This window comes from Arvicanthis niloticus, chromosome 2 (assembly GCF_011762505.2).
Source record: "Arvicanthis niloticus isolate mArvNil1 chromosome 2, mArvNil1.pat.X, whole genome shotgun sequence".
NCBI classification, from domain to species: Eukaryota; Metazoa; Chordata; class Mammalia; order Rodentia; family Muridae; genus Arvicanthis; species Arvicanthis niloticus.
Genome location: NC_047659.1, coordinates 36506068 through 36532009, shown reverse-complemented (window position 1 = coordinate 36532009; position 25942 = coordinate 36506068). Strand labels below are relative to the sequence as shown.

At 42.0% G+C, this 25942-nt stretch overlaps 1 protein-coding gene and 1 pseudogene across 2 annotated transcripts in view; one reads left to right on the top strand and one right to left on the bottom strand.

The window, feature by feature from the left end:
* Ly75 (lymphocyte antigen 75) overlaps positions 1-25942 on the top strand; it is a 132953-nt gene that overhangs the window by 101864 nt on the left and 5147 nt on the right. For both annotated transcript variants that reach the window (XM_076928809.1, XM_034496703.2), the window contains 4 exons: positions 8342-8452; positions 21917-22033; positions 22894-23064; positions 24635-24661. In XM_076928809.1, coding sequence (XP_076784924.1) covers positions 8342-8452; positions 21917-22033; positions 22894-23064; positions 24635-24661 — 426 coding nt within the window. The remainder of the gene's footprint in view (positions 1-8341; positions 8453-21916; positions 22034-22893; positions 23065-24634; positions 24662-25942) is intronic.
* On the bottom strand, positions 1659-2756 carry LOC117702733 (uncharacterized protein C14orf119 homolog; annotated as a pseudogene).

Below are 25942 nucleotides of genomic sequence, written 5' to 3'. Positions count from 1 at the left end.
TCTCTCTTGCCCTGTACCACAAATCCCTAACAAGACCTAAATATCTAACAAGAGTAACTTAGTGAAGCATGCATTTTGGCTCACAGTTTGAGAGCCATTATGTGGCAGGAATCTGTGGCCATGGCGACAGGAGTTTGGTGTTGCTGCCTCTCATATCTCGGCAGATAAGAAAACAGAGAAAAGACAGAAAGTGAGACCTGGTCATAACCCTCAAGCCACTCACTTCCTCTGGCTAGGCACCACCTTCCAAAAGTCTCACAATGCTCCAAAACAGAGCCACAGCTGGGGCTGAGTCTTGAAACACATATGTTCAAGCCAGGACATTCATACTTGGGTTTCCACTGAGCAACTTCTAGCATCCTTATAGAATTAACAATCCCAACGAGGTTATAAACTACAGGCTGCAAGTCCCTGTAATATTGTTTTCAGTGTACTGAGGCACAATGTAATTCTCGTTCGTAAAGGGAAAGTAGCAAAGAAATACGGGACCAAAGCAAGACTGAAACTTCACAAGGTCAATACCAAACCTGCGGCTCCATGTCTAGCAGCTGGAATGCCAACATCATGGCATCATCTGGGCTCCAGCAGGCTTGGCTAGCACTGTCCATCCAGCCCACAGCACAGATGACTGTTCCCTTGGATCACCTTGTCTTCAGCTTTTGTTGGTAGATGTTCTGTGTTTCTGGCATCTCACCTATCCTAAGATCTCTAGTGCATCCTAGGTTTCACCCTCGTAGCTATATATACCAAGCTCCAAGCAAGGAGTCTGAGCCTGTTGCACATTGCCTGGCTCTGGCAGCTTCGTGCAACAGTGGCTCAATCCCCCACAGTGTTTGCCCTTGTGCTTGCATCTTGTGTGTCTACAGAAACAGCACCACATAGACAATGGCGAGTTCCACTGCCAGATGATATCCTCTTGAGCCACATTTTTGGTTTTTCGAGACAGGGTTTCTCTGTGTAGCCCTGGCCCTGGAACTCACTCTGTAGACCAGGCTGGCCTCGAACTCAGAAATCCGCCTGCCTCTGCCTCCCAAGTGCTGGGATTAAAGGCAAGCGCCACCACCGCGGTTGAGCCACATTCTACAGTAACCTTTCTCTATCCCTGTCCTGATGAACACAACAAAACACTTCCAGCTGCCCAGAATGGTTTTTTGTTCAGGAGCACTATTTCAAGTTTTCAAGTGAAAAGTTATTGGGGTTTTTTTGTTTGTTTTGTTTTGTTTTTTTGATCTAGTTTTTATTTTGATACCCTCTCCCCCAAGTGAACAGTTTACTTTGTGAAGACGCTGCAGACCAGCAGCAGAGCAGGAACACTTGCCACTAGCCCCAAGGCTGGCGCCTACGCTTTAGAGGGGCTGCTCTTGTTTAATACTCATCTGATTTTCATTGCTGCCTGGAGTCAAACAATGTGAATAACGAGTAATTATTCCTTTCTCTCACTTTTCCTTAATTTAAAAAAAAAAAAAATCATCGCCAGGAAATCACATAATTCTTCTTGAGTTGGGTAAATGTGGCCAAAGCAGCCACATCTGGGCCAGCTGTAGGCTTGAGTTACAAGATACCGGTTCCTTTTAGTTACAGTAACAAAAGCAGTCATTAAATTGAGATTGAGACATCTCCTGTAAATAATCAGAGCTGGTAAAGTGGGAGAGAGTCCAGGTGACATACCGCTAGGGTAAAAACAGTGCTGGCATTCAACGGGAAGTTCATGCAAAAAAAAAATTTTTTTTTAAAGGTAGGGTCTCACTTTGTAGTGCTGGCTGGCCTGGAATTTGCTAAGTAGACAAGGCTGCCTCCTGGGTGCTGGAATAAAAGGCAGACCACTACCCTGGCAGTCCAGGTGAATCTTTACTTGCACTGAATCATCACTACGGTTATGGCCTTGGCTTGAACACGTGTCATTCTCTTCTTGATCTGAATGCCTGTCAGTCGTTACTAGCAACAGCAGCCACCCACCGCTTGGTAAAACTTCGCCATGAAATCTTGCTCACTGACCTCCAGCTGCCTGACTGCATTCCCGCTCAGCCCAACCTCGAAACCACTGATCCAAAAGAAAAACACTCAAAGATACAAGGCGGTTGATTTGCCGCAGACACACTGAGCTGTTTCAGACCATCCAGCAGTGGCTGTAGCTTTCTCAACACTGCCTTAGCTACCAGGTCTTGTAGAAAATGTTCCCACTGGGGACCTGACCAACTGGAAGCCAGTGAAGAATACACTTCATCTCCTGGGAAGTGATGTAAGACGTTGGAGGAGGGGAAGAGCTGGCAATGTCATCAGGCACTGAAGGTAACACAGAAGGGAAGCAAGGTGGCACCGATGTGGAAGACGATTCCAGTGACATCCTCCCATTTCCCCTCGGAGGGCGCCCAGAAATCACAACCGTCCTTCAGCTCCCGCCCCAACTCCCCCAGTCTCTTCCATGTTTCCTAAAAACCCTCTCAAGTGAAAGTTCTTAAAACCTGGTTTGCATTGTTATACCCTAGTGCTCTTGGAGTAGGGGGCAGAGTCTTGTTTTTACAGCATCTTTCTTACTGTCTCTGTGAAGTGTGTGTATAGGAGGCAGGGCTCTTGGATCACACGAATCTCATGACCCATTAACCGACACTACATCTACACCTGCCTTAATCTCAACTTCCAGCATCCTCCCTCCCTCCCTCTTTTCATTACCAAACAGCACGTTTTTTCATACCTGTTGGGCTTTACTTCCTGCTCACTCTCACTGGAAATCTGGCCAAGAGCAATCAGCAGTACAGCCATACTACAGAACAAACCAGCCCGTTAGGGTTTAATTCCCCCATACAGGTTTTCAGTACAAAGGTAAACTGAAGTCAGTTCTTTTGCCAGACTTCTTTACAAGACTGGTCCCTGAAACCTCATGATCCCAGCCTTCCTGTCTGTACATCTTTCCTCCTAACTCCTACTGGGCTCACCCCTTAAGCTCAGCTTACAGCCTTCTAGGGATTCTCTAGCCCCCAGGTCCAAATTCTTCCTTCTAAGAACCTATGAAATATGGTCAGGTTTCTCCCAGAAGTAACAATGACTCTAATTCTCAGGATTAATTTGGTGAGTTACTTTTCTCACTGCTGTGACCAAATAAATACCTGATCAGAACAACCTAGAGGGGGATTTGGTTCGGTTTGAGAGTATAGGCCAGCATGGCTGGAAAGGCATGATGGTAAGTAAGGATGACGCATGACTCTGATAGCGGGAGCATATGGATGCTTGTTCGTTCCTGTGGGCCAGAAAGCATAGAGGGGGCAGGAAAGGACCCACACAAAGCAATGCCACTTGCTTGAGAATTAAATGGTCCAAGCCCACAAGTCAATAAAAGGACATTTCGCTATCAAATCAAGACTTATAGGGACTCCCCAGGATTACTGCGGTGGTCACCAGCCACACCAACTTACTCTTAGGTGTACCTTCCAACAGTCCAACTGTAGTTGAGTGACTGCAGCCCTAGCCAGCACATTGACTGCATCTGCATGGCAAAACCCCAGCCAAACAACCCAAGAAAGCTGCTGCTTCCAGTTCTTAACTGGAGACACTAGAAGAGGCGGTGTTTCTTGCTTTAAGATGCTCACTTGTTAACATAGCAGTAGATTGCTAATACTACTCCATCTTAGATGGGCAGCCTCAATTTGACAGAATCTACAATTACCTGGGACAGGATCCTTTGGGGATTATCTTGACTGCATTGACTGAGGTAGGAAGACTTAATACCTATTGTGGGTGGTCCCGTTGGTTCTTTTACTGGGATCCTGGGCTGAGTAAGTAAAGAAAGGTCTGAGAAGTAGCATGGATGCATGGCCCTCTGCCTTCTGACTTGGATGCAGTGGACTAGCTTCTTCCAGCTCCTGCTGCCTTGAGTTGATTTCATCAGAATAAGTGTTTTATCACAGCAACAGAAAAGGAAGCTAAGACACTATTAATCTGTTCTTTGACTTCCATTGCTTTTGTGTGTCTGTCCCCACTAAATTATATGCCATAAGAAGACAGGGTTCTTCCAACCCTTTTGCTCACTGTGGACTGCCCAAGCACCTAGGCTGGTACTGTTTTCATCCCGGTTCTTCAAACAAGCTAAACTGGAACAGAGAAAGGCGTAAGTAGTAACCCTGAGATCATGTTGGGAGTCAGACTTTCCCTTCCAGGCAGAGTGACTTTGGTTAAAGTTGCTAGCCCAGAGCCATGTGTCACCTCACTCCTAATGTGTGTTTCTCTGGTTTGTGTTCCAGATAGCAGAGTAGCTGTTACTAATGTTATAATTAGATTAAGATCTGCTGACTTACTGTTAACAATCAAACTGTAGAAATAGGTAATACAATATAAAACCATACCGAATGTGTCCAAGACTTCAGATAGTAAAGGTAGCCTCTTTTGAATGAGAATGTTCGGCTATGGGTCTTTGTTGTTTGAGACAAACTCTTTTTAAGTAGCCCTCGCAGGCCTGGGGCTCACCTGACCTCTTGTATCTTATATGGTCTTAACTCTTAATACTGTTGAAACAGCAATAAAATTTCAACTAATTTCAGCATGAATTGTGGGGGTAGACATTAGAACCCTAGCATTCTCCAGTTCAGCTCTTTCTAGTGTGAACCATGCAGGGAAGGCTCAGTGAGACATTGCTTGTCATTGCTCTTAGGCTGGAGACTAGAGGATGTGCACATGTTCACCAATGAAGTGATGGATAAATGCATCCATAATAATGCATTTATGAAGTGATGGATAAATGCATACATTATATAGAAACGAGAACTAATAACCCACAGATACAAACAACAAAACAAGTGAATCTCATAAAAGAAACATTTATCAAAAGAAGCCAGGCACAAGAGTGTTTCTGATTTCCCTACTGTAAAACAAGAAAAGCTAATCTCTGGTATTCCTAGTTAGGACATGATTTCATCTTTGGAAGGGGCCGTGACCAAAAAAGGGTTAATATTCTACTTTTTCATTTTGCTGATGATTTGTGGGGGTGTATTTTTCATTTTTGAAAATTCACCAAGGTCTATAGTTACGGCTCGTGCTTTTGGTGTACACTGTGTTCCATGACAGGTGTACGTTTTAAAAAGTGTACTAGCGAGGTGTTAGCACTGGCAGTAAGGTCAATTTAGATAAAGTTGGAGATATCGAGAAACTAGTGAGTTTCCGAAAGGAACAGATGAACTCAAGGCAAAGCATTTGAAGATGATGGAAATAAATTAGCATATGGAAGTGAAGAAGAGGTTTATTCACTTAGCCAAGTATTTGAAATCCTTTGTGTAGGTCCCTGTCTATGGGGAGGAATGCAAGAAGAGCAATTGTGGTTGATAATAGCTACATATTCTGGGAATCTTGCTTCATATTAGAAGTTGTGCTGTGTGCTTGACAGGTCTTATCTATCTAATGTTAACAGCAATGGTCCAACTGTCTTAGTTAAGATTTATATTGCTGTGAAGAGACACCATGACTATACCAACTCTTATAAATGATACCATTTAATTGGGGCTGGCCTACAGTTCAGGGGTTTACTCCATCGTGATCATGGCAGGAAGCATGAGGGCATGCAAGCAGACATGGTGCTGGAGAAGGAGCTGAGAATTCTACATCCAGATCAGCAGACAGCAAGGAGGTGGGGGAGGAGAGAGAAGAGGGAAGCAGAGGAGAGACTGGGCCTTGCCTAAGCATCTGAAACCTCAAAGCCCACCCCCAGTGACACACTTCCTCCAAGGCCACACCTACTCCAACAAGGCCACACCTACTCCAACATGGCCACACCTACTCCAACAAGGCCACACCCACTCCAACATGGCCACACCTACTCCAACAAGGCCACACCTACTCCCAAAAAGGCCACACCTACTCCCAACATGGCCATACCCCATGCCACTTGCTATGAGTCTAGGGGGTGCATTTTCATCCAAACCACTACACACACAAAATAGACATTCATCCCTTTCTCCCCAAGGAAACACAGGAAACAAGATAAGCTGCCCAAGATGAAATTCTTTCTGTTCTAACGTCTAATGCTTGCTCTCCCTGCTCCTTTACATTGTCAATGGATGGTCGCTTACAAGAGAAAGATCTGTGTGGTATGATTGCAGGTGAAAGCTGGAATCGACTCCAGTGCTGATATGGGAGGGGTCAGGGAGCTGATACAGAAAAAGGCTCTGGTCTTTCCAGGATGAAAAGATAAAGAAAATATTCATGGCCTAGAAGTATATTTAAAGACATAAAAGCCTTTATTTCATTTTAACTTTTAATTTCAATTTTTTTCCTGGTCTTTCAAGACAGGGTTTCTCAGTATAACAAGCCCTAGCTGAACTGGACTTATTTTGTAGATTAGGCTGGCCTCAAACTCACAGAGATTTGCCTGCCTCTGCCTCCCGAGTGCTGGGATTAAAGCCGTGTGCCATGACTACCCTACAAAAGTCTTTTTTAAAAGGCCAGGCATTCATAGGAGGAGCAGAGATGGAGGGTAAAGGGGAGGACTGGGTGCTTCTTCTTGGAAAGAGAAGGCTCCTGGCTACTCTGGTACAAGCCTCCCACTAACTGCCTTGTTTTCAAGCCCACTCAGCTTTCCTCCTGTACAGATCTGTCATCCCCTCAGTCTTTCTGGATGTTATTGCTTTGTAAATCTTAGGATCATGCCGCCAGGTTGTCACAATGTGTAATAAAAGTGTTTATAGAACAGTAGAAATGGGGCTGGCAAGATGAGATCAGTGCATAAAGGTGCCTGCCACCAGGCCTGAAGACCCAGCCTGAAACTATGGACCTCCATGGTGGAAGGAGAAAGATGAATCCTTTAAGTTGTCCTCCTATCTCCACTTGTACGTAGGCATTCATAGTTACACACACACACACACAGAGAGAGAGAAAGAGAGAGAGAGAGAGAGAGAGAGAGAGAGAGAGAGAGAGAGAGATAAAAATATAGTTTTAGGTATATATAGGCAGCAGCAGGAGACTGTATTCTACAAGGGCAGGGCCTGAGCATACATATGAGACCTAAAAGTCCCATCTACACAGTGACACACTTCTTTAACAAGGCCACACCTCCTAATAGTGCCACTTCCCATGGGCCAAGCATATTCAAACCACCACACATGATATGAGAAACACTTTCCTTTCTTGACTGACTTCAACACTTTCCTTTCTTGATTGACTTCTGCTCACCCTTCATCTTCCAGAGAACTGGGAAATAATCTATTTTGGTGGCAGTGTTCTCTCTGCTGTCAGAGGTCAAAGTTAAGTACTAGTGATAACTTATGTCATATCTGAGCTCAGTAAAATTAAGAATGTTGAATTAATTGAGATTAATGTAGCTGGTCTCTCAGTTCTGATCTTTATAGGGCTGTTTGCTTCTATTCCTTTATATTAAATTATACCACATACAGAATTTAAAAGTAAAATGATATAGGTAAGATCTTGCTGATTTTATGTCCACTGAAATTAATAAATCCCCTTTTGTTCCTCCAATTTGTTTCCGTGAAATCAAGTTCCTACAGACTTCTTTTTGCATAGAATGCTAACTGATGATATTCTGGGTCTTGGCTTAAAAGTTTTGTCTTTATAATGAACAAAGAAATCAAGGTAGAGACAGAGATGTCTTTCCTAAACAGCAGGAGCAGAAAAGGTAAGGCTCGTGGCTTCATAGACTTACAGAATCTCTATTAATAAGATGTTAAATTAAGGTCATACAGGGCTTAAAAAAAAATAGCCTAGTGGGAGAGCAATGCCAAGTATACATGAATCCCTAAATTCAAATCCTAACCATCCCCCCCAACACACACACACAATCACACAAAGAAAAAAGAAAGAAGACATGAACATCAGTCCTGTTTACTTGTGTAACCTGAATATTCACATTCTAGATATGAGTTCTTGCAAAAAGAATTTGAACAAAAAGATTTTGCAAAGTTTGTAAGGCTTTTAAAATTATTATTATATATTATGAAGATAGCCTCCAGAGGCTTATTATGTAATTTACGTAATATTTTATTATATTTATATATAGGTTACTATGATTTCTTTTAACTGTGTTCCAAGAATTGATGGCACAAGCTTTTAGCTCTGACTAGTTCATTCCCTTGCAGGCTGGTTGGCTTCCTGATGGTGCTTAATTTGTGTGTCTGAATGGCTAAACATTCAAGAGACAGACTTATCACCACACTATGAAGTCAGAAGTGAATCACTGGCACATTTTTTTCCTACATGTAAAAAATAGAGAAAAATGAATTCATTTACACTGGTTGATCTGTTGTTTTAACAAGGAAAATGACTTGTGCGTATGCGTGGACTTTTTAATATTCAGTACCCTTAGCATCAGGAACTCATATTAATAGTATTTTTTTTCCCCAAATAGACTGCCCTTCGTCCATCTGGGTCCAGTTCCAAGGCAGCTGTTACACTTTTCTTCAAGTAACCATCAATGTGGAAAACATAGAGGATGTCAGAAAACAGTGCACTGACCATGGTAAGGAGCTTTAAAAACAGTGTTCCTAACATCTTTCAACTGTGTCCCAAGAATTGATGTCAGACAGTGGAAATAGACATATACTCTCTCTCTGCTTGGAAGACAGTTGCTGGATGGCACCCCCAAATCAGAGTGACAGAACCATAAAGCACACCATGTCTGTGTGTGCTGTGACAGTGTCACCTGAGGGACACTGACTGAGGTGGCTGATAACCCAGAGTGATGGTTCTCAACCTCCCAATGCTGTGACCCCTTAATACAGTTCCTCATGTTGTGTTGACCCCAACCATAAAATTATTTTTATTACTACTTCATAACTGCAATTTTGCTACTGTTAGGAATCATAATGTGAATAAATACCTGTGTTTTCTGATGGTCTTAGGCAACCGTGTGAAACTGTCAGTTGATGCCAGAAGGGGTCTCGACCCACCGGCTGAGAACCACTAACCTAGAGTGAACCTGGTCTCATCTGTTCACTTCTCTCCAACAGAGGACAGGCTTCAGGATTTCTTGCACAGAATGTCAGGTGTGGAATGGGAAGGAATGAGGAACTTTTTTCCTAAAGAATCTTTTACCCAAGTTTCCCAAATTGCTTTTTTAATTCTACTGACCCAGAGTAACACACACCACCTTAAACAGATGTCAGTGACCTACATCTCCACGTGTTGCTCGCAACATGTACTGTGTGGGTGATGAATTGCTTTCAACTGTAGCTTTTTTCATCAATGATATTAGAACTAAGTGTGCAATGTCTCTCTCTCTCTCTCTCTCTCTCTCTCTCTCTCTCTCTCTCTCTCTCTCTCCCTTCCCTGCCCCAGTCAGGAGACATAGGGAAGAATGTTTAAAATCAGAGCTATCCATTCAACTTAGCTCATAAAACCTTGAGGACATGGAGAGTCCAAGGCATAACAAGATTGATTATACTTTTTTTTTTAAAGATTTTATTATTTATATGAGTACACTGTGGCTGTGTTCAGATACACATCAGAAGAGTACATCAGATCCCATTTCAGATGGTTGTGAGCCACCATGTGGTTGCTGGGAATTGAACTCAGGACCTCTGGAAGAGCAGTCAGTGCTCCTAACCACTGAGCCATCTCTCCAGCCTAATTATACTTTCTTAAAACATTTATTTTATGTGGGTTTTTTTTGGTTTGTTTTTTGGTTGGTTGGTTGTTTGGTTTTGGGGGACAGAGTTTTTCTGCATAACCCTGACTGTCCAAGAATTTGCTCTGAAGACCAGGGTACCCTCAATCTGCCTGCCCCTGCCTCTGTAGTACTGGGATTAAAGGTGTGTGCCACCACTGCCCAGTTCTCTTTTTTGTGTATTAATGTTTTGCTTGTGTGTATATGCATGTGCACCACATGTGTACCTGATGTGTGACAAGGTCAGCATCAGATGTCGGGTCTCCAGGAACTGGAGTTACATATGTTTGTGAGCCACCATATAGGTGCTGGGAATCAAACCCCATTGCTCCACTGTGTTCTTAAATGAAAGTTAAATTTAAACAAGCTGAGTACTCAGTATGTAAACGGCCTGATTACATGAATTCAAATAACCTCAAAGCATATAATTAACTTGGTTATGAGGCTAGGTAAAAGTTCAGTTAGTGAGCGTAGACAACAAGTATTTTCTGGAAAATTCATTCCCACCGTATACCAAGTCTTAAGTACTTCATAGTTCACATGGCTTTACCTATCATAACAAACCTATCGCTATCATAATCATAACCGACCTATTGAGCTATTTATTTTTTCTTCTTTATTAAGATTAAATTCAGGTGTTTGTTCCAGATCACACAGATTAATAATAACAGAAGCCAAGATTTGGATCCAGGTCTGTGCTTGCATTTGCTTGTGTGTGCTGACTTGTCCTTGAACTGTCTCTGGCTCCTTCCCCCTCCCCCTCCCCCTCCCCCTCCCCTCCCCCTCCCCCTCCCCCTCCCCCTCCCCCTCCCCTCCCCCTCCCCTCCCCCTCCCCCTCCCCCTCCCCCTCCTCCTCCCCCTCCCTCCCCTTCCCCTCCCTTTCCCTCTCCTTCCCCTCTCCTCCCCCTTCCCTTCCCCTCCCTCTCCCCCTCTCCCTCCCCTCTCCCTCCCCCTCTCCCTCCCCTCTCCCTCCCCCTCTTCCTCCCCTCCCCCTCCCCCTCCCCTACCTTCCCCCTCCCCCCTCTCCTCTCCCTCTCCTTCCCCCTCCCCTCCCCTCCCCCCTCTCCTCTCCCTCTCCTTCCCCCTCCCCTCCCCCCTCCCTCCCCCTCTCCCTCCCCCTCCCCCTCTCTCCTCTCCTTCCCTCTTCCTGTCCCCTTCCCCTTTTTTTTCCTTCAGGATGGCCTCTCTTACAGTCTTCAAAGATGACTGCAAACAAACTTCCTAACCACTTACTTACACCTTACAGTCTATTTGCCCTCCTCATGACTCTAGGCTGGCCTTAGTGCCTTGCTTGCTCAATTCCATGTAACTTCCGGAGGACATCTGAGGTCTAGGCCTTAAGAAGACTAGTAAATTTTCTGGAAAGCAAGAGAAGAAATTGATTCAAGAAAGAGGAAGTAATTAGCTGTGAGGAATGCTGCTACCAGCTCAGGGGGGTAGAGGTCAGGATCTCATCCTTGGATGCCCCGTTGTGGATGTCATTTATGATTTACACAGAACTCCCTATGCAGCCCAGAGCAAATTCCTAACTGAAGCACATTCAAAAAAAAAAAAAAAAAAAAAAAAGCAGCAGGAAGAAAGGTTGGGAAAATGAGTATAGATAACCCATCTCTTGCTGAAAAATCCAAAGTCGTCAGAGGCAGCAATTACAGAGGACCAATTGTGTACAGCAGGGATGAGTTTTAAGGGGCAGGAAATAGCATCAGCTTGTCTTAACCCTTAACACAGTTCTACAACTTACTGACAATATCCACTTACTGTAAAACAAACAACCCCCTCCGAGGGATTCCTAAAAGCATAGTTGATGCCTGTTACATATCTTGGCAAATTATTCTCTTTGTATTCCAATTTCATAATATGTAACAAGTTTAGATGATTTTAATAACAAGCAGACAGAAAGTCCCATAAAAGCTCCAGCCAGCTTTGTTGTTCATGTCTGTGCCGTGCTGAAGACGGAGGAGAGTGTCCCGTGGGTCCTCGCCTTCCACCTCGCTCCACAGGGTCTCTTGTTATTCACTGCTTCATAGGCCAGGCTAGCTGGCTGTGGGCTTCTGGAGGGTTCTGTCTCTACCTCCCGTCTAGCCCCAGGAATACTGTGGTTTCATACGTGGTCTGTGGCATCAGTGTTAGTGAGTTCGGGCATCTGAATTCAGTCCTGATGTTTGCGTAGCAAGCATTTCACCCACCACACCATCTCCTCGGCTCTATAGTTCAAATTTAACAAGCAACATTTAAGACAGGCTCTCTTGCTATTTACACAGGCAGGTAGGTGTCAGCCTTCCAGTAGCTGGGACTACAGACATAATCTCACAGTCTCAGCAAAATGTCTTATTTAAAAAAAAAAAAAAAAAGACTGATTTTCATTTTTTCATTATGTGCATTGTCCAGGCTGGCCTTAAACTCTTTTCTCAGTTTCCTGAGTAGATAGAATTGCAAGCATTTGTCATAGGACCTCAACAAAATTTCTGTTGTTTTGAGTGTGCCCCCCCCAACCCCGTCCCAGCCTGCCCCTGCTACCCTGGGTGTCCTGGAATTCACTCTGTAGGCCCAAGTCCCCACATATGCATGTGCCTCACCAGTGAACTGCTTAACCATCCTTTGTTAACGGTGTGCTTGGAGTAGAGACAGCTTATGTGTCTGGCTCTGTCCCAAAAGACAAGCTTCTGTTACCCTATCATTGTTTTGACATTCCTTAGCTAAATCTAAAACCACCGGACCTCAGGGTGAAATGTGAGCTGGTGGGACTGGCCTTTAGTTCTTTAAAGGGGCTTTTACTTCTGTGGTAGAACTAAGAATCCACTTGATCACCACCCTCTTTTCAAACTCCCAACTCCATTACTTAGAAAGTCCCTCCCTGCCTTTGATCCCTGCACTTGGGAGGCAAAGGCTGGCAGATCTCTGGAAACTCCAGGCTAGCCTGGTGTGGTGATGCCCAGCTATAATCCCAGCATTTAGGAAGCAGAAGCAGTATGGTTGGGGTTTCAAACCAGCTGGGCCATCATGGTGAAACCCTGTCTCAAAAATAAATAAATAAATAAATAAATAAATAAATAAATAAATAAATAAATAAATAAATAAATAAATATAAGGGCTAGGGGCATATTTCAGCATTGAACTCAGAGTTTAGTCCCCAGTGTCACTGGGGGAAAAGTGAAAGCAGAAACAAAAGCCCACCATGATGGCTGGTTTCAGTCATCAACTTGGCTGGATTGAGGGATGCCTAGGATATTTGGTAAGTGACTTCTAAGGATGTTCATGAGAGTGTCCACAGGGGAGAAAGGCCTATGGAACCACAAACTATGCAAGCGCCCACCCTGGGAGTGAGTAGGTGTTATCTAGTCAGCTGGAACAAGTAAGTTGAAAGGACAGAGGGACAAATGCCCTCCCCCTCTTGTTCTCTTTCAAAAACAGATGTGGTTGCTGTATCCCTTGGACCTGATTCCAGCCTCTTCTGCCTTTGACTCTGGCTCTCACACTACTGTTAGGAGTATACCCGTCCTTCAGCCCCAGATGAAGGACCTGTCCCCAAGGCATGTTCTCCTGTTATAAGTTATCCTGTACTTAGCCAATATTAGCTTCCCTTGGCTCTCCAGTTTGCAAATGGCCGTTATAGAATTTCAACCTCTTTGATCATGTAAACCAATATAATAAATTCTCTCATTAAAAAATTAAGAATTAAAAATAAGAAACACAATTTCCAAAAAAAAAAAAAAAATCACGAGTAAAACATTTTGAAAGACTATAACATTTTCTACCTATATTTAATTAAAATCATATTCATTATAGAAAGGAATAAATGGATGTATAGCTTTATTGATTCTGTTGAACTAGCACATAGCTAAGTGTGGTTTTGACAGGCTTTCATTGTGTACGTAGGCTGGTCTGGAGTGCTTGATCCTCTTGCTTCAGCGTCTTGAGACCTGGGATTAAAAGTGTATACCAGGGGCTGGTGAGATGGCTCAGTGGTTAAGAACACTGACTGTTCTTCCAGAGGTCCTGAGTTCAATTCCCAGCAACCACATGGTGGCTCACAGCCATCTATAATGAGATCTGATGCCCTCTTCTGGTGTGTCTGAGGACAGCTACAGTGGACTTATATACATAAAATAAATACATAAATCTTTAAAAAAAAATTTTAAAAAAAAGTGTATACCAAGGGGCTGGAGAAATGGCTCAGTGGTTAAGAGCACTGGCTGCTCTTCCAGAGGACCCAGGTTTAATTCCCAGCACCCACATGGCAACTCACAGCTGTCTGTAACTCCAGTTCCAGGGGACCCAACACCCTCACACAGACATACATACAGTCAGATGCATATAAAATAAAAATAAATAATTTTTTTTTTAAAAAAAGTGTCTACTAAGACCTCCTGGCCACATTGTACATAAACGTATTTATTTCCCCTGGGAAAGTTGGTAGCTATTAAATGATGTTAGCATGTTGGCTTTGAGCGAGGGGGTGGGGAGGAAGACACAGTTTCCATTATACCAAGTTTATTTCAAGGAAAGTGAGCAGAATAACAATTTTGCTAGTCTTAAGAGATTTTTTTTTTTTTTATGAGCTGTCCTCAAAAACCATTTGTAGTCTCTACAACTGTTTCAAAACAAGGTCACACATAGTCTGGAAAGCCCGGGCTGGCCTCCAACTCTCCTCTGACTAATGACCCTCCTGCCTGCACCTCCCAAGTGCTGGGCTTATAGGGGCACACAGCCATGCCTGCCTGCTACTGTCCTCTTCCTCGACAATTTACAGTAGTTATAGTAGACATAAACACAGACCCCAATAACATAAACTATACTGGGGGTTGCAAGCCGTGAGAAGACATGATCCTGTGTCAGCTCATTGTCAAAACCTCTTGACCCTTTTATTACAAAATACAACCTATATATTTATCAGATAAGCAACTGTTTATTTTACACAAGCAAAAATGGCACCTGACTGGCTTCCTGTATGACTCGAATGTATTTTAGCGAATTGGGTAAAAATCGATTTTAAAACACTGGGCAGTTTTGCGCCCTGACTTTTGTTACTTGTTTCGAAGTCTGTGAACTCCTGTCGGGCTTCTTGTTGAAGCAGGGACCCTATTTGGGAGTTTTTAAATTGGTCTTGTGTTTAAATGATGTCTTTTTTCTGAGTTAAACGTGGACTGTCTTCAGGGCTGGGGAAACAGCTCAATGGTAGCGCTCCAGCCTCCGATGAGCAAGGTCATAGGTTTAATCCCAGCACCCACCCCACCCCAAAACATAAGGTCTTACTGATTTGATTTTTTTTTAAAAGCTCCTCATACATTTTTAATAATCCTAGCATTTCTTTAATAATCTCAGTGACTTTCACTCTACAAATTCCCATTTAATTGGCGAATTAGAAACTTAGTATTAGTATTCTTACTTTGGTCCACATAGTGTTTTGTTTAGACTCATGGGTCACTAGGCTTTCTGTTTTCTCTGCTACGTATGAACAAAGGGCATAAAGAATACTAGAATACTTAATTTGGAAAAAAAAAATACCATCACACAAAAGTCCTATCTTAACCCTGTCGTGGGGGAGGTTGCAGAGAACTGTATTTACCATTCTTCTAAGGCTTTGCGCTGACTCTATTTTGGCCAGTATTATTCATTTAGTAAAATAACTGAATAGAAATGGTAAGGACCGATGAGATGGGCAAACGGGAAAACGTACCTGTTCATCATGCAGGCCCGGCAACCGGAGGGCTGTCTCCAGAACTCATGGTACCCACAGTGGAAGGAGAGAACCAGTCCCAGAGTTGTTCCCTGTTTCCTACCTCCACATATGTGCCATAACACATGTGCACATACTCGTACACAGCGCTCTCTCTCTCTCTCTCTCTCTCTCTCTCTCTCTCTCTCTCTCCTCTCTCTCTCTGACACACACACACACACACACACACACAATTTTAAAAAATAAAAAGAAAACAATTCAAACTAAGCTGAAGTCTGCTCCATACACATCTATGTGTGGTTACATTCACTTTCGATTTACGTTTTGTGAGAAAAGGGGCTATGGCATTAGTCATAGTGAGAAGCAAACTATCAGATTAAATCTCATTAGGTGGTATTACTTAATAATGTGTTGTTAAGAAAAAATGTTTTGCCTGAGTACGTACATTCCTTGGGGAGTCAACTGTCATTTTAAGAAAAGTGTATCTTATTTGCCACATACAATAATTTAAGTCTCTATAGAATTTAATTGGATTATAGTGCTTAAAATACTAAAGTTCCATTGGCTGCAGAAAAATCAAAGAAAAGGAAGGGGAAAGACTCATTTCTGGATACTGAAGAATCCGCCTGCCTCCATCTTAGGCTTAAAAGCCATCGTCTAGTAATGACAAACTGGGTCCATTCATGTTTGAGATTAACCCTTTGTTTCTCAAGAATTAGACAACGGTCCACCTGTAACTTTAACTTTACAGTCAGATTTAGGAATGGAAATCATGTCTGTGTCTCAAGAAGTTGCTTGTAACCATCTTGCAACACTACCTTTGTTTCCAAAACTTCCACGATGACCTGTTGCGATGACTACCTGGGTCTTTGTGGCAGAAGTGACTAGCTTGTTATGATGTCCTGTTCCTGTAACCCCATCTATGTTGTCTTCCAACCCTCCCCCCCCCCCAATTTGGAAAACCCCTACCTCCAAACTATTAAAATCTTAGTCTTTCTTACAGCCAATTCGGACCTCTTGAACCCCACCCTAGGCAGAGGCAGCCCACGTACACAAATAAAAAAGCTTGCTTTAGTTAATTTGCTCCCTTTATTTAATTTGGCCACGATGATTTGGGTTGGCCTTTCTTCTCCCATCCATTGGGATTAACAATGCCTCTGTACTGACTGGTTTGTTTGTTTGTTTGTTTGTTTTGTCAACTTGACACAATCTAGAGTCACAAGAGAGGAGGGAGCCTCAATTAAGAAAATGTCTCCGTAAGATCCAGCTGTAAGGCATTTTCTTAATTAGTGATCAGTGTGGGAGGGCCCAGCCTATTGTGAGTGGGGCCATCCCTGGGCTGGTGGTCCTGGGTTTATAAAAAAGCAGACTGAACAAGCCATGAAGAACAAGCCAGTAAGCAGCATCCTTCCCGTGTCCTCAGCATCCGCTCCTGTCTCCAGGTCCCTGCCTCGACTTCCCTCAGTGATGAACAGTGACATGGAAGTGTAAGCTAAATAAGCACTTTCCTCCCCAACTTGCTGTTTGGTCATGTTTCATTGCAGCAATAGAGACCCTAAGTAAGACACCTGTATATGTTAAATATTTCTCCTGAGGATTTTTCTAGAGTAGCAGTTTGGTTACACTTTACCAGTAAGTACTAGAGTAGATAGTTATAAGTACATATGGCATTTACTAGACAGAAAGTGGTATCAGCTGGCCCTGATTAAAAACAAACAAACAACAAACAAACAAACAACAAGGAGCTGGAGAGATGGCTGAATGGCTAAGAGCACTGGCTGTTCTTCTGAGGACCTGGGTTCAATTCCCAGCCCCAACATGGCAGCTCACAACCATCTCTGACACCCTCATTCAAACATACATGCAGGTAAAACACTGATGTACATAAATAAAAATAAATTTTAAAAACTATAATTTTTTGTAGGTTGCTGTTATAACATTTATTTAAAATATTGCTATAGGTTAATAGAAATAGTAAAGAATCAAAGAATTAAAATGCAAGCTATGTACATAAAATCCCAATTAAAATTCACAATCACTAGCTAAGAGCTAAAGAAAGACACTGAACTCAATATAACAAAATATTACAAAATGGTAATTTTTAGTTATCAAAACTGTGTTTTGATTTCATATCAAAATATGAAAAATTTTTCATATTTTGTGTCCCTTTATCAGTAAAGACAAAACTTCTTGAATGTTATATTACATATGAAATAAGAAATAAATACACATTATAAACTTGTAACAATAGCTGAAAATGTAATATGTGTTTCTCAATAGGCAATCGGTGGGATATTGTCGTGTTTTGATAAGAATGGTCCTCATAGGCTCATATTTGAATGTCTGCTTCCCAGTTAGAAAGTAATAGGTGTAGCCCTGTTGTCACTGGGGATGGACTTTGAGGTTTCTAAAGCCCATGCCATTCTCAGTCAGCTTTCTCTGTCTCTTGCTTGTGGATCAAGAGGAAAGCTTTTAACTACTTCTACAGCAAATGCCTGCCTGCCTGCTGCCACTTCCCCCCATTGATGGTCATAGACTCTAACCCTCTGGAACCACGAGCTCCAAATTATACGCTGTCTTTTATGAGTTGGCCTGTTTATGGTGTTTTGTCAACACAATAGAAAAGTAAGGAAGACATTAGTTGGCACCAGAGAGTGGGTTATCATTGGGACAGGCCTGACCATGTGGGTTATTTTAGAAGAATATAGACTTTGGAACTTTGGACTAAGAAAGCAGTTGGATGCTAAGAGGAACTTAAGAGGTCATCCTAGTAGGTCCTGGAAGACACTTGTACCAAGAGCAATGTGGACTGTGGAAGTCTGCCTTAAGAGATTTGGGAGATGTACAATATTAGCAACAATGAGCTAGATGTCTTGTGACAGTTTGGCAAAGAATGTGGCTTCTTTCTCTCTTGTCCTAAGAATATGCCAGAAGCTAAATTAGAAAGCTTAACATACCAATTTCATTAGCAGAGGAGATTTCAAGGCAGTCTAACACTGACTTGGTCACAGGGTTATTAGTAATCACTCTTATGCAAGTCTACAATGAAAACAAGTAAGCAGGGCTATATATATATATATTCGAGATGTAAGCTCTCAGCAACTGTTCCAGCGCCATGGCTGGAACATGCCTGATGCCACACTTCCTCTCACTGATAGCCATAGAGGCTAACCCTCTGTAATCATGAGCTCCAAATTAATTGCTTTATTTTATAAGTTACCTTGATAAAGTTTGAAGAGGAAAAGAAAAACACCACCAGGAAATTCAATATTGGAGAGAAGAATTGTGCTGAAAGAGCTAAAGAGAGGTTTGATGTGAACCAGAATAGAGAGAGTGCTTCTCTCAGGGTGAGAACGGACCCAGCTAACCCTCAACTTGGAAAGCAAAGGCCTGAGGGGTTTTCTTATCCTAAAGAGCAACAATCAAAGCTTCTGTGCATGTAGTTCAGGGAGAGGACCAGGCCCCATCCCAATCGAGTAGCCAACTTGGCAGCATTTGCTGTGTGGTTCCGACTTGAGTCATGAAAGATGCACGCGTTTGTAATTTTCCTCTACTCCACAGCGAAGGAGGGCTGCTGAGGCCGAGTGAGTTGCAGGAGAGTCCCTGCACAGAGGCCCTTAGAGGTCATTGCTTGAAGCTGTAAAATGAAGCCTGGATTGCATCGGAGACTCTGGGATGTAGGCGGTGCCAGGGTGGTGGGAAATCTGCCAAGAAGAACTGCATGCAGGGAGTAGAGCCAGCCCAGGAGAGAGGCGTGTGTTGCAGTCAGTAAGGCTGGAAAGGGTAGAGCCTCTCAGCCCTTTGGAATCAGACACAAAAGTACAGGATTTGGAGTGAGCCCTGCTTGGCTTTGGTCTTACTTCAGTCCACTATTTCCTCACGATGCCCCATTCCTTCCGTTTGGAATGATGTATATTCTGTGCCATTGTATGATGGAAGTATGGAATTTACCTTTTGATTTTACAGAGCACGCAATTAAGAGATTTCCTTGAGTTTCGGAGGAGACTTTGGACTTTGAGACCATGCTGAGACTGTGACAAACTTTGGACACTTTTGAAGTTGGACTAAGTGTATTTTGCATTATGATATGACAAGCCTGTGGCAATCAGGGAGTGGTAACTTCTTAGTAGCTTTTTGGTTTCTGTGACAAAACACCATGGACAAGTTAACTCATAAAAGAAAGCATTTCATTTGGGATCTATGGTTCCAGAGGGTTAGTCTAAGACCATTATCGGAGAACACGGCAGCCGGCAAGCAGGCAGAGCACAGCAGCAGTAACCGAGAGCTTACATCTTAATCCACAGGCAACAGGCAGAGAGTTAACAGGGGATGACATGGTCTTTTGAAACCTCAAAGCCCATCAAGTGACACTTCTCTTCTAACAAGGCCACACCTACTAATCCTTCTCAAACAGTTCCACCAGCTGGGGACCAAGAATTCAAATATATAAGCCTATGCAGGGAGGGGCTTCTCATAGCTTCACCATAGCTATGGACGTACAAAGCATGAAATGCCTGAGAGATTAAGAAGGTGGATTTAGAAGGCCTTGCTGTATTCTGACTTTAACAGTGCGACTTCATTTTTAAAAGCCCTTTCATAATCACACAATAATTGTTATAGAGTATTTTAAAAAACATATGAAAATAGTTTTTAAAAATCAGTAAAACCTAAATTGGACCACCCTGAGATAATCTTTAATATTTTGGTAACTATAGTCCCAATCTGTTTTTTTGGGGGGGGGGTTGGGTTTTTTTTTTTTTGGTTTTTTTAAGACAGGGTTTCTCTGTGTAGTCTCTGGCTGTCCTGGAACTCACTATGTAGACCAGGCTGGCCTTGAACTCAGAAATCCGCCTGCCTCTGCCTCCCAAGTGCTGGGATTAAAGGCGTGCGCCACCACTGCCTGGAAGTCCCAATCTTTCAATATCCTGAAGGAGCTGTAGTGATCTTGCCTGAGAAAAGCAATGTGTGTCCAGTGCAATGTGTGACTTATCATTGTGCCTATTTGGAGCGGCAGCTAATGAGTAACACAGAAATGCTGTGAAGGAATGCTCAGAGAGTATGTGCCTTAGGTCTTACATATATCACCAAAATTTTTCCCAACAAATTGTTCTAATTTTTCTGATTGCCCGTATTAATCAGTTTTTAGTTTTCTATACCGAATGCTAAATTGGCTAGTCTGCACATCTGAAAGTTTCACAAAAGTTTCATCTTTCACAAAACTGTTACTTTTATGTTTTATGTGGATGTATGTTTATGGGAGCCCATCCACCACGTGCACACCTGTGTTCAGAGGATCTTCGGGAGTCGGTTCGTGCCTTCCACTTCACAGAGGCAGGGGCTGTATGATTTCTGCTGCTGCACTTCATACTCCAGGCTAGCAGGTCCACACACTGGCAATCAGTTCTCTGGTGTGCACCTCCCATTTCTATGTAGGCATGCAGGGATTACAGATGTTACCACATCTGACTTTGGATGAGGGTTGATGGGATTGAACTCAAGTTGCCAGGCTTACAGGGTTAACTAGCACTAGCTGAGACACCTCCCAGCTCCTAAACTTTCGTTTTCATACATTTCTTGTGTTACATTTTTTTTATGATAAATTGACTTTTTAAACACTATTTCTCTCTTTCTCTCTCTCCCTCTCCATTTTTTCAAGACAGAGTTTCTCTGTGTAGCCCTGGCTGTCCTAGAACTCGCTCTGTAGACCAGGCTGGCCTCAAATTCAGAAGTCTGCCTGACTCCACCTCCCAAGCACTAGGTTTAAAGGCATGCACCACCACCACCTCACTGAATACTCTATTTTTTTCTAAAGTGTTTGCTTTTATCTTATAAGAGTCTGCTCAGTTTCTGATTTTCCTCTTTGATAATATTGTGGTCTACAGGAGCCACAGGTATGGAGGTCAGAGGACAACTTGTAAGAGTCAGTGTTTTTTGCTGTAAAGGAACACCATGACCACAGGAACTCTTGTAAAGGAAACCATGTAATTAGGGCTGGCTTATAGATCAGGGGTTTAGTTCAGTATCATCATGGTAGGTAGCACACAGGCAGACATGGTGCTGGAGAAGTAGCTGAGAGTTCTAATCGAGACCTGTGGGCCACAGGAAGAGAAGAGCCACTGGGCCTAGCTTGGACTTTTGAAGCTTCAAAGGCCACCTCCAGTGACAGACTTCCTCCAACAAGGCCACGCCCCTAACCCTTCTCAAGTAGTGCCACACACTGATGACTTAGCGCTTAATCAATCATAGGAGCCTACTGAGGCCATTCTTAATCAAACCACCACAAGTATGTTTTAAGAAACCATTCCTGCATATGCATGATACATGAGTTCAGGTCTACAGGAGCCACAGGTATGGAGGTCAGAGGACAACTTGTAAGAGTCAGTTCTCCCCTTCCATCATGTGGGTCCTGGAGATGGGACCCAACAAGGCTGGGCAGCAGTTGCTGTCACCCTGCTGAGCCATCTAAGCTGGTCTATGATGTACTTTGATTTTTGGACGACAGACTTTTTCTCTTCTCTAGTTACCCACCCACGTTCCTGCCTACTTAAAAACACGTAAAGGGAAAATATAATTCACAGTCTTTACATACTTCATGATTTCAATTGATTCTTGAAGTTGCTTTTCTTTTACAATTATTTCAGGGGCAGATATGGTAAGTATACACAATGAAGAAGAGAACACATTTATACTGGACACTTTACAACAGCGATGGAAAGGCCCAGATGATCTCCTGCTAGGCATGTTCTATGACACTGATGGTAAGTGGTGTTTGCCCTGTGAGGCATGACTGGTTGGTTTTAATGTTAGTAAGACATAAAATGTTTGGTTCTTTAATTCCCTAGACCAGTGGTCCTCAACCTCCCTAATGCTGTGGCCCTTTAATACAGCTCCTCGTTGCGGGGATGCCCAGCCATAAAATACTTACTGCACAACTGTAATTTAGCTACTGTTAGGCTAGCCTCGAACTCAAGAGATCGGCCTGCCTCTGCCTCCCAAGCTCTGAGATTAAAGGAGTGCACCATCACCACCTGGCTATAAATTTTGTTACTATACAAAACTACAAAGTCTATCTATTTTATAGTATCTATATAATTTATATAGTAGTATAATATGTAATCATACAGACTGTGTATGTACCCACAGACATAGATATTAGTTTCATTTTTTTAATGTATATGACAAGTAGACTGTAGCTGCCTTCAGACATACCAGAAGAGGACATCTCCCATTATAGATGGTTATGAGCCACCATGTGGTTGCTGGGAATTGAACTCAGGACCTTTAGAAGAGCAGTCAGTGCTCTTAACCACTGAGTCATCTCTCCAGCCCTAGTTTCATTTTTTAAAAGTTGTGAAGGTTATTGATATTTAACTATTTTATGTTATTTCACCAAAATGTTTTTCTTCACAAAAAAGTACCTTTTCCAGAATCCCCTTAAAATCAATAATACCCTTTGATGATTATATATAATACGATATAGTGTTCCTTCTACAATGTTTAATCCTACAACCAAAAATTAGACCATTAAATATGTTATTAAGTTCCCACCTTTAATGAAAATATCTTCCTTTGGGTCTTAACACCTTTGAAAACTGTCATCATGTTCCTTAATTGACAGATGCAACTTTCAAGTGGTTTGATCATTCAAATATGACATTCGACAAGTGGGCAGATCAAGATGGTGAGGACCTAGTTGACACCTGTGGTTTTCTGTATGCCAAGACAGGTGAATGGAGAAAAGGAAATTGTGAAATTTCTTCTGGGGCAGGAACACTTTGCAAAGCAGCAAGTAAGTCTGACTGTCTTTTCTCCAACCTACAAGGAACGGGGAACACAGGGTTAGTTTTGGATACATTTCTTAGGCATACTATGTCTTACAAATAAAGGGATTAAAACCTCAGAACATAGCATGGGTGTGTGCTAGTCTCTTGAAAGTCAAGTAATTCTTTTACATTTCAAAGGAGGAGCCAATTCATGTGAAGCAGACACAATTTAATTCTATGTGCCTAGTCTTAGGAGTTCCTAAGAGCTCATAAATTTCTTCAGTGTTTCAAAAGAATTTCCATATTCTTTTTGCCTGTAATCTGAGAAGTAGTAAAGAATAATAATACATAATCTTAAAATAGTTACATACATTACTTTACAAAATGTATATATGTTTGTTTATGTAAACAAAATGGTATTAAAAGTTACATCATACTTCATGATGTGTTCTATATTAAAATATATTTATCTGATTTATTAAAGTTTATTTTAACAAAATTAACAAGTTCTACAATTTTCATGTTATTTGTTAAACCTTGAATGTAATTTGTTCTAACATTCTGAGTAACTATTTTCTCAGTAAGCAAATGTAAATACTTAAAACATAACTCAACTGGTCCCCAACTCAGAGTAGTTTCATAGAAGCAGCATCCCAACTTTAAACGCTTCTGTTTTCTTTTCTTTTCTTTATGTGTACGGGTGTTGTGACCTGGGGCTGCAGAGATGGCTCAGTGCTTAAGATCACTGCTGCTCTTCCACAGGACCCTGGTTTAATTCCCAGCACCCACATAGCAGCTCACAACTGTCTGTAACTCCAGTCTTGGGGAATCTAATGCTCTCTTCCGGCCTCCAAGGGCATCTGTGCAGAGATGTGCATACAGGCACAACCACCATATATAAAAATAAAAATCTAAACACCATTGTCTTCTGACCTCTACACTGTGGTAGGCAGATGCTCCCCCCACCACTACCCTCATACACACACATGCAAATTGCTTCTTGTCATTTACTGCGTTTGAGAGCGCCATGATACGAAACAAATACTAATTCAAGAATACCAGAAACAGAGGCTGGAGAGATGGCTCAGAGATTTTAAGAGCACTTGTTGATCTTGCAGAGGACCTGGATTTGGTTCCCAGCACATACACAGCCAGTCCCAGGCATTCTGGATATGTCTTCTAACCTCCACTGGCACTGGGTATGCAATGTATTGCATGTGCACCCACACAAAACACTCAAACACATATATGAACTCTCAAACTATTAAAAACAAAACAAACCACTGAGCAATTCCACTGGTGTTTAATTTTACATGTTTTCTACAGATCCACAACGAGAATTTTTTTCTCTCATTTATTATCATATTTTGTGACATGCCTTTATTCTTTTTCTAGTAACCAAGCCAATGCATTTGTCAGGCCTAGATATCTGATTTTTAAAAAGTAAGTTTGAAACAGGCAAGATAGAGACTTGATGATGCAATAAAGATGGGGATATTAACCTCATAGATTATCCATTTTAAAGAACTGTATATAAAGTAAATCTTATAAGACATCCTTAAAATTTTTAATTTTGATCTTCCTTTTGCATTTTAGTTCCATATGACAAGAAGTATTTATCAGGTAAGTAAGATTCAAATCTTAAAATTTCCACACATTAAAATACATATTTAAGGGCTGGAGAGATGGCTCAGTGGTTAAGGGCACTGACTGCTCTTCCAGAGGTCCTGAGTTCAATTCCCAGCAACCACATGGTGGTTCACAACCATCTGTAATGGGATCTGATGCCCTCTTCTGGTGTGTCTGAAGACAGCTACAGCATATTCATACAAATAAAATAAATAAGTCTTTAACAAAAAAAAAAAATACATATTTAAGGGCTGGGGAGATGGGTTAGCAGTTAAGAGCACTGACTGCTCTTCCAGAGGTCCTGAGTTCAAATCCCAGCAACCACGTGGTGGTTTGCAACTATCTGTAGTGGGATCTGATGCCCTCTTCTGGTGTGTCTGCAGAGAGTGATGGTGTATTGACATAAAATACATAAATCTTTTAAAATGTAAGTTAAAAAATCCTGTAACACTAAACACACACATTATATAATAATATATAATAATAATAATAATATATAATAATATATAATTCTGACATGTTAAGTAAGATACAACTGTAGACCCACTTAAAAATATTATATAACATAAAGAACTTTAATCAGAATATAGAAAAGTCTCTTAAAGTAAGATATCACATTTGGGGCTGGCAAGATATCATATTAGAGAAATGGTTCAGAGGTGAAGGGCACTGGCTGCTCTTCCAGAGGACCCAGGTTCAATTCCCAGTACCACATGATTATCCACAACCTTCTGTGACTCCAGTTCCAGGGGATTTGATGAGGTCTTCTGGCCTCTATGGACATCAGTCATGTGCATACTTCATAAACATACATGCAGTCAAAACACCCATACACATAAAATAAAAAATTAAATTTAAAAGACAGGACATTTAAGGTAAATTATGCATGTAATGACTGCTTTTGAATAATGTCTTTTTCTGTGGAATTAATGTTTTTGTGGGAAAGGACTATACACTGTTTAAAGGTTTCACTTCGTAGTTGTAAGTACAGTTCATAAAGAATATTTATGTTAGCCTTTAAATGCATTCTTATGACTCAAACCTGTGTTTGGGTTTTTGTTTGTTTTCAAGACAGAGTTTCTCTGTGTAACCCTGGCTGTCTTGGAACTCACTCTGTAGACCAGACTGGCCTTAGAACTCAGAAATCCACCTGCCTCTGCCTCCCAAGTGCTGGAACTAAAGGCGTGTGCCACCACCTCCTAATTTAAATGCAGTTTTAAAGAGGAGCATGATTTAAATTTCAAACCATATATGGCAAACACGGCCCCCATCTGC